Raw genomic sequence first — 13,492 nt, forward strand, 5'->3', positions numbered from 1 at the left:
CTCCATACTGTTTTCCCTAGTGGTTGCACCAATTTACATTCTCATCCACAGTGTAGGAGGGTTCCCTTAAGAAAGGATGTTGTTAAAACAATTACTTCCTACTATCACCATCATTTCTTTGAAGAAAGAGTGCTTTAACTCATGCACATAAATGCATGCACACACACTCGGAAAGATGAACCCTCAGAGTAAAGAACTGCCCTTCAGTTGATAATGTCGAGCTTTCTGGAAAGCCAACCACTGAGAAAGCCTGGTGTGGGGTATCTGTCTCATCCTTTGGCTGTGCATGGGGACCTAGGCTTCATCTACATCACCTCTCAGCAAAGATTAGTGAATTTGAGAGCCCGAATTTTCTGCGGTGAACTTCTCCAGTACATGAGAATAAATCAGCTTCTCTGAAAGCCATCCCCTCCCAGGACAAGGAGCAGAAAGATAAAAGACTAACGACAAAAATCTTGTGCCCGTTATTCATCCATTGTTCAGCACCACTCCAATGTGCGTTTCCAAGGTCAATTTAAGTCTGAAACTTCTGATTCCATCTCAATGGTGACAGAGGCCTGGCCCAAGGCTTGGCTGGAGCTGTGGTGTGGCCTGCTCCCACGTCAGCTGGAGAAGGAAGTGCTATCTGCTGATATCCCACTATTAGACCTAAATCACTCCAAATAACTTGCAAAGACCCAGGAAGCCATCTCTAGACCCAAATTAGACTGGGATGCTTCGGTGCTTGATGGACACCTATCTAATTGCAGTTTGATTGGCTCTGAGCAGGCCTGCAGAATGGAGAAATGGACTCCTTCGTTCTGATAAAGATACTGATGCCCCAGCTTTGTGCCAGGCGAGAGATTCTCATTGTCATTCCAAAGCAATTTGTAAGGGATTAGAATTATTTGAAGGGGGGATGCACCCGTGACCAGGGTTGTATAATTCTGGGCTCTTAGTCACAGTTGACTGTCCTTCACCAATGCACGTTCGCAAGCATCGCACTGTCTAATTTGTATTCTAATGGTGAGGAAGGGCTGGGCCTCTTGGGAGTTTGGAGTGCACAGCAAGAATCAATTTCATTCATTCTTGCAAATGTTCTCCCACCTGAATGTGGGCTTCTGAGGATGAAAGAGGAAGCTGACAACCAAGAAATAACACCAGGAGATGAGGTGCTCGTTTTGAAAAGGGGCCAAAGAGATGAACAGGCCATTAGAAAAGGATCAAAAATGTAAATACAAATGGCCAACAAATAGAATTTAAATGTCCAGTGCCTCTGGTAACTTGTGAATCCATACAATGAGATAACCATTTTTAGGGCATCTGATCGGCAAGATAGTTTTGATCGTCTTGTTTCCCAGGCTCCAGGGAAACTGACACCCCATAGGAGAGAGTAGAAAAAAACTGCAATTTTTCAAGAAGTCAGTTTTGCTTTACATATCAAATGTCAAAAACATGTGTATCCTTTGATTCCATTATTTCACAAATGTGTTCCAGGAAATAATGGAGAATGTGCAAAGATGTCCCTCTATGAGAATGTTCACTAAATATCTAACAGTAGGAAGTTGTTTAAATCAGTTATGGTCTCTCTAAGTAGTGGAAGAGTGAGCAGCTTAAATGATATGGTAGTTGTGTTGAAATAGACAGGGATTCAAAATTTACAGTTGTTCTAAAAGGGCTACAGACAGTAAGCATACTTTTTTTTGTTTACTCATTGTTTCATTCAACAAATATTACTAAAAATGAGGAATACATGAAAGATCAAGGTAGTTCCTTGCTCTTATAAAAATTGCATTTACTGGAGTGATGGAGTCTGGGGATTGGATAACAATGAATAAATTAGTGAGAAAACTATAAAGTTGATGACTTAATTAATAGATCTTTCTGACATTTTATACTGAGATCTGAATAACAAAGAAGAGGAAGTAATGAGAGCATCCCAGGCATAGAAAACAGCTAGTGCAAAGGCCCTGAGGCAGGAGCAAGCTTTAGATGACATGATTAGATACAGCTGGGTCATGCAGCTAAACGGAAGTGTAAGAGGGGCAGAGTGGTAGATGAGGTCACAGACTGGGCAGCAGCTGGGTCATGTGGGTTTGGTAAACCAGGGTAGGGAGCTGGGATTTTATTCTATGTGCTGTGGGAAGACATTGCAGATCTCAAACAGGAGACAATCTCACTAATGTTACTAAACTTCACTCTCGCTGCTGTGTGAAAGAACAGATTTGAGAGCATAACAATAGAGGCAGAGAGACCAGTCACCAGGACTGCTGTGCTGGTCTAGCCAAGGCTTGGGGGTGGCTTGGACTAGGATAGGAGGTGGAGAGGGAAAGAAGTAGGTACAGTCAGGATTGACTTTGGAGTTAGAGCCAACAGTACTTGCTAATGGATGGATGACTCCTAAGATTTCCCATCTTTCCTCCTATTCCCATTAAATGCCTCCAGCTCTAATTCTGGTCCTTCCCTACCAAGGTTCATCTATACTTCCTGCCTTAGGTTCTGTGGGATGACTTGGACCTAAACTAAATCTCCCTTTCCTCAAAGCTAACTCAAGCTGGTTTTCATCTCTTGCAGCCTTGACGGAGGCCATGCAGCAATAGCCCTCTAAGAAGGGCACAGCAGTTGAAGCAAGCAAAGCTCAGAGAGGTAAGGCAGCTTGTCTAGATCAGAGCAGCAGAGCAAGGATTCAAACCCAAATCTTCAGGGTCCAGAGCTAGCGCTTCCTCCTCTATGCCATGTGCTAGATTGACACAACACACCCAGCTGCTAGTCGTCCACCAAAATCAAAGCCCCCTTGTTCCATGGAAACAGAACAATGGCTGCTGAACTACATTAATTTCCCAGCCTCCCTTGCAGCTAGGAGTGGACCTATGTCTTCCTCCAGTGGAATATTAAGAGAAATGATGATGCAAGTAGAAGCCATTTACTTATGGCTTCAATTTTGCAGATCACAATAAGGCTCTGGGGGATAATGGAACAATGACTTGGAAAGAACCTGAATCACAGAATGACCACATGGATCACCAGCCTGGAGGGACTACCCTGGACTGTTATATGAGAGAAAAAGAATGTAAACTTTATTCTTTAAGTCATATTATTGTTCGGTCTCCTGATTACCCTATTGTTCAGTCCAGTCTTACCCTAAATGATCTATCTATTTTTAAATACAAGTCACCTCTTTTGTTAAAAAATAATTGAAACGGGCTTCCCTGGTGGCGCAGTGGTTGAGAATCTGCCTGCCAATGCAGGGGACACGGGTTCGAGCCCTGGTCTGGGAAGATCCCACATGCCGCGGAGCAACTGGGCCCATGAACCACAACTACCGAGCCTGCGCGTCTGGAGCCTGTGCTCCGCAACAAGAGAGGCCGCGATAGTGAGAGGCCCGTGCACCGCGATGAAGAGTGGCCCCCGCTTGCTGCAACTAGAGAAAGCCCTTGCACAGAAACGAAGACCCAACACAGCCAAAAAAAAAAATCAATCAATCAATCAATAAATAAAATTTTAAAAATAATAATAATAATATTTGAACCCCATAAACAATGCCTGCAGACAATGGGTAGATCCTTGAGTCTCCCTACTCCAATCCTTGGCTGAATTTGTCTAATTTGTGGACTACATTCAATGCCTGGTACTCTCCCAGGAGTACCTTTAAAACCCAGTTTGGGGGACTTCCCTAGTGGTCCAGTGGTTAAGAATCCACCTTCCAATGCAGGGGACGCAGGTTCAATCCCGGGGAACTAAGATCCCACATGCCCTGAGGCAACTAAGTCTGCACGCTCTAGAGCCCCCGAGCCACAACTAGAGAGAATCCCGCGTGCTGCAGTGAAGAGCCCATGCAACACAACAAAGATCCCGTGTGCCACAACTAAGACCTAACGCAGCCAAATAAATAAATAAATATTTAAAAAAAAAAAAACCAGTTTGGGATGGAAAACAAAATCAACAAGACCTCCATGCATGAGGTATGAGAATTTTTTTAACATACTACTATTTATTTATAAAAAATATTTGAATTAAGTATGTATTCCTTGTTCTTAATAAATGCTAAACAATTGATAAAGCAAAATTTTAAATTATGCAATCTAATATTAATTCCGCGGGAAAAGAAATAGATTTTTTAATTAAGCTTATTCCAGAAGGGCCAGACCCTGGGGGTCATGAGATCTGGCTTTCATATGCTAAGGAATCATTTTACTAAAGATGTTGGTACATTAGTCAAGGAGCAAGGTGAAAACCCTAGTTGATCAATGAGAATTTATCTATATCAGCCACTGAGCTCCTTCCCAAAGGGTCCAAATTTGAATACCATCCTAAGAGCCCCAGAGATGGGTGTGACTCAGTCACTTTGGGGGAAGCGTATCTGAATATTGAAAGGAACCCAATGTCCCCCTGACCTTCCCTGTGGTTCACAGACTGACAAAGCTTTCCAAAGTCCACCAGAAAAACATCCCACCAGGAGAACTTGCTCTGTGGACATCAGGTGCATTTGGCTGGAGGTGATAGCACTACTTATATACTCCACCAGCCTTGCCAGCGCTGCAGAAAATAAGGCACGAGCTTGCTCCCCAGAGCTGTGGGTGTAGATGATTCTGGCTTAAACCTAAGCAGGAGAGGTGGAGAAGGACGGTAAGGAAAATGGGCCACATGCTTAGCGGGAAATGCACTGTTTGGGGACTCAGGTGGATATGGATTTGAATCCTGACTCTGCCACGTGTTCATCAACTCATTAACTTCTCTGAATCTCAGTTCTTTATAAAATGAGAATTGCACCCACCCCAGAGAGTGTTATGAGGAGTAAGGAAGCATCTATCACATAGATAGAATGTGCTGGCACCGTCAGCATTCAGTAAACAATAGCAAAACAGAACCCAAACTGATCCTGACTTGAGATAAAGAAGTCAGCAAGCCTTGCCCTCCTGACCACGTCACCGTGAGGGAACGCAGCATGCCAGCTGGCCCCAGGGTTTCTGAATTGTCAAGGACAGGCTTCTGTGGATGCTGTTGAGAGGTGGGTGGATGTGCTCGCCGACCACATGCCAGCTGTTCTCCTGCAGCTGTGGCTGCCCAAACCTTCCAGCTCTCCTCCTGGCTAAGCCAGCCAGCAAAGCCTCACACAACAGCCTGCTTTCCCACCGCCTTATTCTATTGTCCAAATGCGCGAAACAGCAATGAAGAAATGTGTTGTTTGCTTTCTATTCCTGAGGCTGACAGTTTGCTTATCTAACCAAAAAAAAAAAAACCTTTATTTTGCCTTATTTTGGTCCTTACCACTAGACAGCAAATGACCGGCCTGTGGGAAAGAAAGCTGCAGAGAAACAATGAATTAACTAGGTCTTCTTTTCTTTTTTCTTTTTTTTTTTTTATAAATAGGAGCACACCGTTTTGGTTTTTTGTTTTGTTTTCTTTTGTTTTTTATTTATTTTTGGCTGTGTTGGGTCTTTGTTTCTGTGCAAGGGCTTTCTCTAGTTGCAGCAAGCGGGGGCCACTCTTCATCGCGGTGCGCGGGCCCCTCACTATCGCGGCATCTCTTGTTGCGGGGCACAGGCTCCAGACGCGCAGGCTCAGTAGTTGTGGCTCACGGGCCCAGTTGCTCCGCGGCATGTGGGATCTTCCCAGACCAGGGCTCGAACCTGTGTCCCCTGCATTGGCAGGCAGATTCTCAACCACTGCGCCACCAGGGAAGCCCAGTCTTCTTTTCTTATGATGAGCACAGGCACTGCGTTTTAGCTTAAACACAGGTACGTACTATCAAATATGGAAAACTGGGTGATTTTCTCAGTATGGTTTTAGGGCTCCCTCCCATGTGGACACAATGCTGATTGGTCCAATAGCCATCCACCCCCTTCCAAGATTGTCCTCATACCATACCAGTCTCTATAATGAGCACTTACTCCCTCTGACACTTTGATACTCCACTGTCTCCCACTTCTGCAAAGCATGTGGGTCTTCTACCAGCCTCATACCTCCCAGTACACTCTTAGCACCCTGGGTCATGCTCCTGACAAAAATGTGCCAAGATTAATAGAAACTTCTGGCTGGTCTTCCACCTCTTGTTTCTCCAAACCATCTTCCATTGACTTACCTAAAGTGCAGCTTCACTTACATTATTCCTCTGCTCAGTAACCTTCAATGGCTCCCTATTAGTCATTCTGCAACCAAGCTTTCCCACGTTATCACCCTAACCTGCTGTCTCCATGACATCTCTGTTCCAGCACACGAATTCCAACTAGATTTAACCACTCTTTAATGAACTTGCCCACCTTTTGCTATCTCCAGGCCTTTTTTCATGGCATGCCCCTTCCTGGAATACCCTCCCTCCTTCTCTATCATCTGTACACTAAAATCAAGTCCATCCATCAGAGACCATCTCAAGCAACACTTCTCTAAAGACTTTCCCAATCCTTCCAACTGGTAATGAACCTGCCTTCTAAATCCCGTGACATTGCGCACTTTCCTTCTGTCTCTTCTGCCCCTCTACCTTGCAGTGTCAACTCCAAAGAGTCTGTAGGGGCTTCTGAGCAGCACTCTGATTGGAGGGGAAGGCCAGAGACTGGCCTTAAAGCTGCATTTGCTCAAACAAACAAAAGTCCAGGACCAGATGGCTTCACAGGTAAATTCTATCAAATATTTAGAGAAGAGCTAACACCCATCCTTCTCAAACTCTTCCAAAAAATTGCAGAGAAAGGAACACTCCCAAACTCTTTCTATGAGGCCACCATCACCCTGATACCAAAACCAGACAAAGATACTAAAAAAAAGGAAAATTACAGACCAACATCACTGATGAATATAGATGCAAAGATCCTCAACAAAATACTAGTAAACAGAATCCAACAACACCTTAAAAGGATCATAAACCATGATCAAGTGGGATTTATCCCAGGGATGCAAGGATTCTTCAATATATGCAAATCAATCAATGTGATACACCATATTAACAAATTGAAGAATAAAAAACATATGATCATCTCAGTAGATGCAGAAAAAGCTTTTGACAAAATTCAACACCCATTTATGATAAAAACTCTCCAGAAAGTCGGCATAGAGGGAAACTACCTCAACATAATAAAGGCCATATACAACAAACACACAGCAAACGTCATTCTCAATGGTGAAACACTGAAAGCATTTCCTCTAAGATCAGGAAAAAGACAAGGATGTCCACTCTCACCACTATTATTCAACATAGTTTTGGAAGTCCTAGCCATGGCAATCAGAGAAGAAAAAGAAATAAAAGGAATATAAATTGGAAAAGAAGAAGTAAAACTGTCACTGTTTGCAGACGACATGATACTATACATAGAGAATCCTAAAGATGCCACCAGAAAACTACTAGAGCTAATCAATGAATTTGGTAAAGTTGCAGGATACAAAATTAATGCACAGAAATCTCTTGCATTATACATCATACATTAATGATGAAAAATCTGAAAGAGAATTTAAGGAAACACTCCCATTTACCACTGCAACAAAAAGAATAAAATACCTAGGAATAAACCTACCTTGGGAGACAAAAGACCTGTATGCAGAAAACTATAAGACACTGATGAAAGAAATTAAAGATGATACCAACAGATGGAGAGATATACCATGTTCTTGGATTGGAAGAATCAACATTGTGAAAATGACTATACTACCCAAAGCAATCTACAGATTCAATGCAATCCCTATCAAATTACCAATGGCATTTTTTACTGAACTAGGACAAAAAATTTTACAATTTGTATGGAAACACAAAAGACTCCGAATAGCCAAAGTAGTCTTGAAGGAAAAAAACGTTGCTGGAGGAATCAGACTCTCTGACTTCAGACTATACTACAAAGCTACAGTGATCAAGACAATATGGTCCTGGCACAAAACCAGAAACCTAGATCAATGGAACAAGATAGAAAGCCCAGAGATAAACCCATGCACCTATGGTCAACTAATCTACGACAAAGGAGGCAAGGATATACAATGGAGAAAAGACAGTCTCTTCAATAAGTGGTGCTGGGAAAACTGGACAGCTACATGTAAAAGAATGAAATTACAACACTCCCTAACACCATACACAAAAATAAACTCAAAATGGATTAGAGACCTAAATATACGACCAGACACTGTAAAACTCCTAGAGGAAAACATAGGAAGAGCACTTTTTGACATAAATCACAGCAAGATGTTTTTTGATCCACCTCCTAGAGTAATGGAAATAAAAACAAAAATAAACATATGGGACCTAATGAAACTTAAAAGCTTTTGCACAGCAAAGGAAACCATAAACAAGACAAAAAGACAACCCTCAGAATGGGAGAAAATATTTGCAAACGAATCAACAAAGGATTAATCTCCAAAATATATAAACAGCTCATGCAGCTCAATATTAAAAATACAAACAACCCAATCCAAAAATGGGCAGAACACCTAAACAGGCATTTCTCCAAAGAAGACATGCAGATGGCCAAGAAGCACATGAAAAGCTGCTCCACATCACTAATTATTAGAGAAATGCAAATCAAAACTACAATGAGGTATTATCTCACACCTGTTAGAATGGGCATCATCAGAAAATCTACAAACAACAAATGCTGGAGAGAGTGTGGAGTAAAGGGAACCCTCTTGCACTGTTGGTGGGAATGTAAATTGATACAGCCACTATGGAGAACAGTATGGAGGTTCCTTAAAAAACTAAAAACAGAATTACCATATGATCCAGCAATCCCACTACTGGGCATATACCCAGAGAAAACCATAATTCAAAAAGACACATGCACCCCAATGTTCATTGCAGCAGTATTTACAATAGCCAGGTCATGGAAGCAACCTAAATGCCCATCGACAGACGGATGGATAAAGAAGATGTGGTACATATATACAATGGAATATTACTCAGCCATAAAAAGGAACGAAATTGGGTCATTTGTTGAGACGTGGATGGATCTAGAGACTGTCATACAGAGTAAAGTAAGTCAGAAAGAGAAAAACAAATATCATATATTAACGCATATATGAGGAACCTAGAAAAATGGTACAGATGAGCCGGTTTGCAGGGCAGAAGTTGAGACACAGATGTAGAGAACAAACGCACAGACACCAAGGGGGGAAGCCGCGGGGGTGGGGTGATAGTGGTGTGATGAATTGGGCGATTGGGATTGACACGCATACACTGATGTGTATAAAATTGATGACTAATAAGAACCTGCTGTATAAAAAAATAAAATTCAAACATTAAAAAGAAAAGTCAAGACAAAAAAAAAAAGCTGCATTTTCACAAGCACCATGTTTCACTATAATTACAATAGATGAGGAGAGGGGCTGATGAGATGAAAAATGGAGCTGCTCAGGCACCCTCCAAACCCCAACTACTGAGACCTCTTTGCTCGTCTTTTCTTTCTTCCACTGGACTGCAAGTGTCTTACAGACAGAGGCTGTGTTCCTCAAGCAAATGCCTACTGCAGGGTCAAGCACAGTGCCAGCCATAGAATAGTTGTTTTACACAAAACACACTGGATTTATTAGAGCAGATGATGCCTCTGGGACACATCCAGTTAGCACAACGTCTTCTTGTCTATGCAAAACAAGTAAGTCCTCAGCACCCACTGCCTCGCTGCGTCTGACTGAAGCCGAGGATGTGACAGTCAGCCCCTCTCTCTCTAACAGGCTCCTACGACAGCTCCTGACCTGCTTCTTCTTTAAGCTGCACTTTTACTTTTGAACCTGAATTTACCCAGAAAAACATAATGGGGTGATACCCAATCCAAAGGGACAGCTCCTGGTGCCAGCCCTCAGTGGAGAGTCATGCCAATCACTTCACGTTGTTTTGCCAGCTGGGAAGAAATCCTTAATCAATTTCACCAGGAATCCACTTTCTGAGGGTGCCCTCTCGCCAGCAGGTGCCATCTCTCGTTGGAAACAGACAGCACATTGCTCCACACCCCAGTAGCACAGGCGCTTCCTGCACTGGGGTGGCACCTCCTCCCACCAGCTGGAGCCCCATCAGCCTCACTGACACAGCACCCTTCCTGGAAGACTAAAGCTCTCCGCGGAAAAGGCTTCCACAAGGGGCTTGGAGGGGCATCTGGGACTGTACCTACCCCTTCCAAACAAGAGAAAAGAAAAGAGTGGCCGAGAAATGGTGGACACCCTAGCACTCCTATTTTCCTCTTTAAATGTGAAACCAGATTTTAACCTCTCCCTTGGCAATTCTGCATGGGACAAGAGAGAGACTAAGAGATATTAGTCTTATGCTGCATTAGACATTCATTCCTCCCCCCACCCCTTATTTCATAATGGCCTTAATCTTTTTTTTTAACTCTTGAACCCAGGTTAGCCCACTTCCTGTGCAACTTTTTAAGGAATTCAAACCCTTTGCAGTAAAGAAAGGCAAGCATTCCCTGGAGCTTGATATTAGGAATGTTTCTAGATTGCTGGTTCAGAGCCTGTACATTTGTTAATTTGCAACCTAAACACACCCCACGGCCTCATTTAACTCTGAGTGCTCGTGTGTGCATTGCAACTGCCTATGCCTGGTTCCAACTTAATCAAGCACTTAATGAGTAACATTAATATTCGTTGTCTTCTCCATGGGAGCTGATGCTCATCAAGGTAAATAGCTGTTGGCTGTCTCCACAGCCTGTGGTTAAGCTAAGCATCGTCTATCCTCATCTAGACAGTGGACTGTTTGTCCCCCCCAAGATGGAAAAACCCTGCTGGGTACTTTCCAAAGGTTTCATTTGAAAATGTTTCCACTTACAGATCTTTTAAAAATGCCAAGGGATTTGGAAGAGCAGTAAGAGATCTACTATCTGGGGGATAGTCATTCAGAGATTCTTGTAGGGTGCCTATTACATGCCAGGCACTAAAATAAGTGCTAGGGATGTAATGATGACCCCAGGCGGTCCTGGTTACTGCCCTCAAGGCACATACAGTCTGATGGGAGAGGCCCAACTAGGTAAGGGTCATGCTAACCAGTGCATAACTGCAAAGTGAGATCAGTGTTAGGAAGGAAAGCATGCAGTGCTGGGAGAGCCATTCCCTAAGGAGGAGAGGTTAGAGCTGAGTTGAAAGATGGATAAAGGAAGAAATCTGTTGTTCACCAACTATTAGGGCTGGATCTCTCTCCCTCTCCCTCTCTCTCTCTCTCTCTCCACCCCCAACATCCAGTACAACTCCTCTATTTATAGATGAGGAAACTGAGGCCCAACAGAGCTAAAACTCTTGCCCAAGGTCAGAGCTAATTATAGAAACCAATGATCCCAATACCCAATCTCTTCCTGCTAAATCACCTGGATTTTATTTATATCCCAGCTATAGATTACCTCAATGCCAATAAAACACAGAATATTGAGTTAAAACCACACCCCTCAAGACCACAAGCATAAATAACGATCGTGTTTTAATGTAGATGATACCTTTTTATTTTGCAAATCCAGAGAGTTCTCATCGTATCAAAATCCAAGACAGCTTGATTTCTGTAAGAACGCGAAGGCCATAACCCTGCTTGAAATGCACTAGCCAATTTCTCTAACCGTGCAATGCTAATTTAGGCGTGAGCTGTGTGTTCAGGCTGACTTCACGCCCCAGCTAGAGTTTCAGATTTGCACAGGGCGATTGGGTGGCTCTTTGCTGTTTCACTGCAAGGATCTTTCCCTGGACTCCGGAAGCCTCTGGGGAATTTACCGCGGCCGAAGTGGCCGTGTTCTCCCCAGTGTGTGCATGCGCTGCGTGGTGAAACATTCTTTTGAAAAGCCCGTGAAAATCCACTCGCAATCCGTGCATGTGCATGTAAAATCGCAGAGCAAGGACCGGAAAGACCCGCAGCGGAGCACACCCTGACCCGAGGTTACTTCTGGGGAGCCGCAGTCATGGGGAGGGGATGTGATATGGTCTTCTTTTTACTCTAGATATGCCTGAGCTTTGTAAAATTGTACACAAGAACGTATTCGTGTATTACACATTTAATACATTTGTGTTAATATTTTAAAAGAAGTTTCTTAAACAAACAAACATCTCAGTACAACAAAGGTGCATCGCTGTAGAGAGCAGCAGCGTTTCTCGTAGATGTGACTGTCTATTCCAGAAACCTCAGAATAACACCCCGCGCCCGCCCACCCTTGGACCATCATGGAACTGATGATGGAAACGTACTCTCCAGGACATCCCAGCGGGAGATTAGGAAAGTTGGAGGCGCCTCGCGGGTCGCCGCACTTGCCGCCCGCGCCCCCCTAACCCGGGCTTTTAGGGAAGTCTCGACTTTGCAGCGTGCGTACCCCACCGCCTCACCCCTCTACTGGTGCTGATGCGTGAAGGTGCGGCCGCGGCGGGCGGGGCAATCCGAGCCCGCACCCCCACCTCCTATCCCGCCCCCTCCCCGCCGGCCCCGCCCGCCTCGCCCCCAGCCTGCGCCCCGGGCGGCCGGCCCGCCCCTTCCCCTCCGCGCGCAAACGAACCTCTCGACGCCGCGCTCCGCGGCTGCCGGCTGGGGCCGGGCGAGGGAGGGGGCTAGCACGAACAGCCCGACCCTGCAGTTGTCTCCCGAGCGCGGGCTGCGCCGCCCGAGCCGCTAGGCTGGGGAAGCACTAGCCGTTCGCTCACGGGCCGGCTCCTCCAGGCGCTCGCAGGCATGCAGCCCGGGAGCAGGCGGCGCGCCGCGCGCCGCTGCTGAGCCGGCCCGGGCGGCGGGGACCATCGCCTGCCGAACCCCTCCCACCTTGCCCCGGGGCCGACGAGCGGCGTCCCGGCACCCCCTCTTCGCCCGCAGCCCCGCCAGCGCCACCCCCCGCGGGCTGCAGGGGCTCATGCAGCCGCCAAGGTAAGCGCGGGCCGGGAGCGGGACGGACCCGGCTTTTGACAAGAGGCGCCGCCGCCACTTGCTCGGGGCACGACACCCTTGTGGTCCTCCCCAACCCTGCGTCTCATCTTGCTCCCATCTTGCCCAGATTTGGAGCTTTGCTGCGCCTCGATCCCTTTAGCTCTTGGCAGCAGTAAAGTTTTTGTGGTTTGGTATTTGCTCTTTTTTCCTAAAATGCTCTCCCCGGGCAGCCGGCAGCGCGCGTGGTTGGGCAGACCCGGCGAACGTCTGTACCACTGTGCGCGTGCTGGGAGCTCCCTTTCTCCCGCGCGGCCGTTGCAATCGGCCCGCGGAGCCTGGGACTGAGCGGGCCACCCGGCTGTCCAGCCGTGAACCCCCATTGGCACGAGTCGCCCGTCCCCCTCCTCCTGCTCCGCGCCCGGCTGCCTAGCCAGCTGCAGAGCCGCGGCTGGAGCGCCTGCCCCGGGGGGCGTCGACGCGGCGCACCGTCTGAGCTCGGGTCCGAGCGGTCCTTTGCCTGGGAGGGCAGGTGCTCGGGAAGGTGAGGGACTTGGGATGAGTGTTTAAGGGGTAGGATCCCCGAGTGGCCTTGACGTTCCTAAGTGGGCAGGTGGGCCCGACGGGCGGGGCACAGCGACGGCTGCGCGCGTGGCCCGAGCCGTGGCTCATCCCAGGGAACGAGTGGGGCAGGGGAACGGGTGTATTTAGGGGGAGGGCCGATGT

At 46.2% G+C, this 13,492-nt stretch overlaps 1 protein-coding gene across 2 annotated transcripts in view; it reads left to right on the forward strand.

The window, feature by feature from the left end:
* Positions 1 to 12,406: 12,406 nt before the first annotated feature.
* RGMA (repulsive guidance molecule BMP co-receptor a) overlaps positions 12,407 to 13,492 on the forward strand; it is a 44,651-nt gene continuing 43,565 nt past the window's right edge. Inside the window, exon 1 of one of the 2 annotated variants that reach the window (XM_068557139.1) lies at positions 12,407 to 12,769. In XM_068557139.1, coding sequence (XP_068413240.1) covers positions 12,756 to 12,769 — 14 coding nt within the window. In that variant the 5' untranslated portion in view covers positions 12,407 to 12,755. Of the gene's footprint in view, positions 12,770 to 13,291; positions 13,311 to 13,492 lie in introns of those variants that run through there. The other variant, XM_068557150.1, reaches the window with a different exon arrangement.

This window comes from Eschrichtius robustus, chromosome 1, assembly GCF_028021215.1.
Source record: "Eschrichtius robustus isolate mEscRob2 chromosome 1, mEscRob2.pri, whole genome shotgun sequence".
Lineage (NCBI taxonomy): Eukaryota > Metazoa > Chordata > Mammalia > Artiodactyla > Eschrichtiidae > Eschrichtius > Eschrichtius robustus.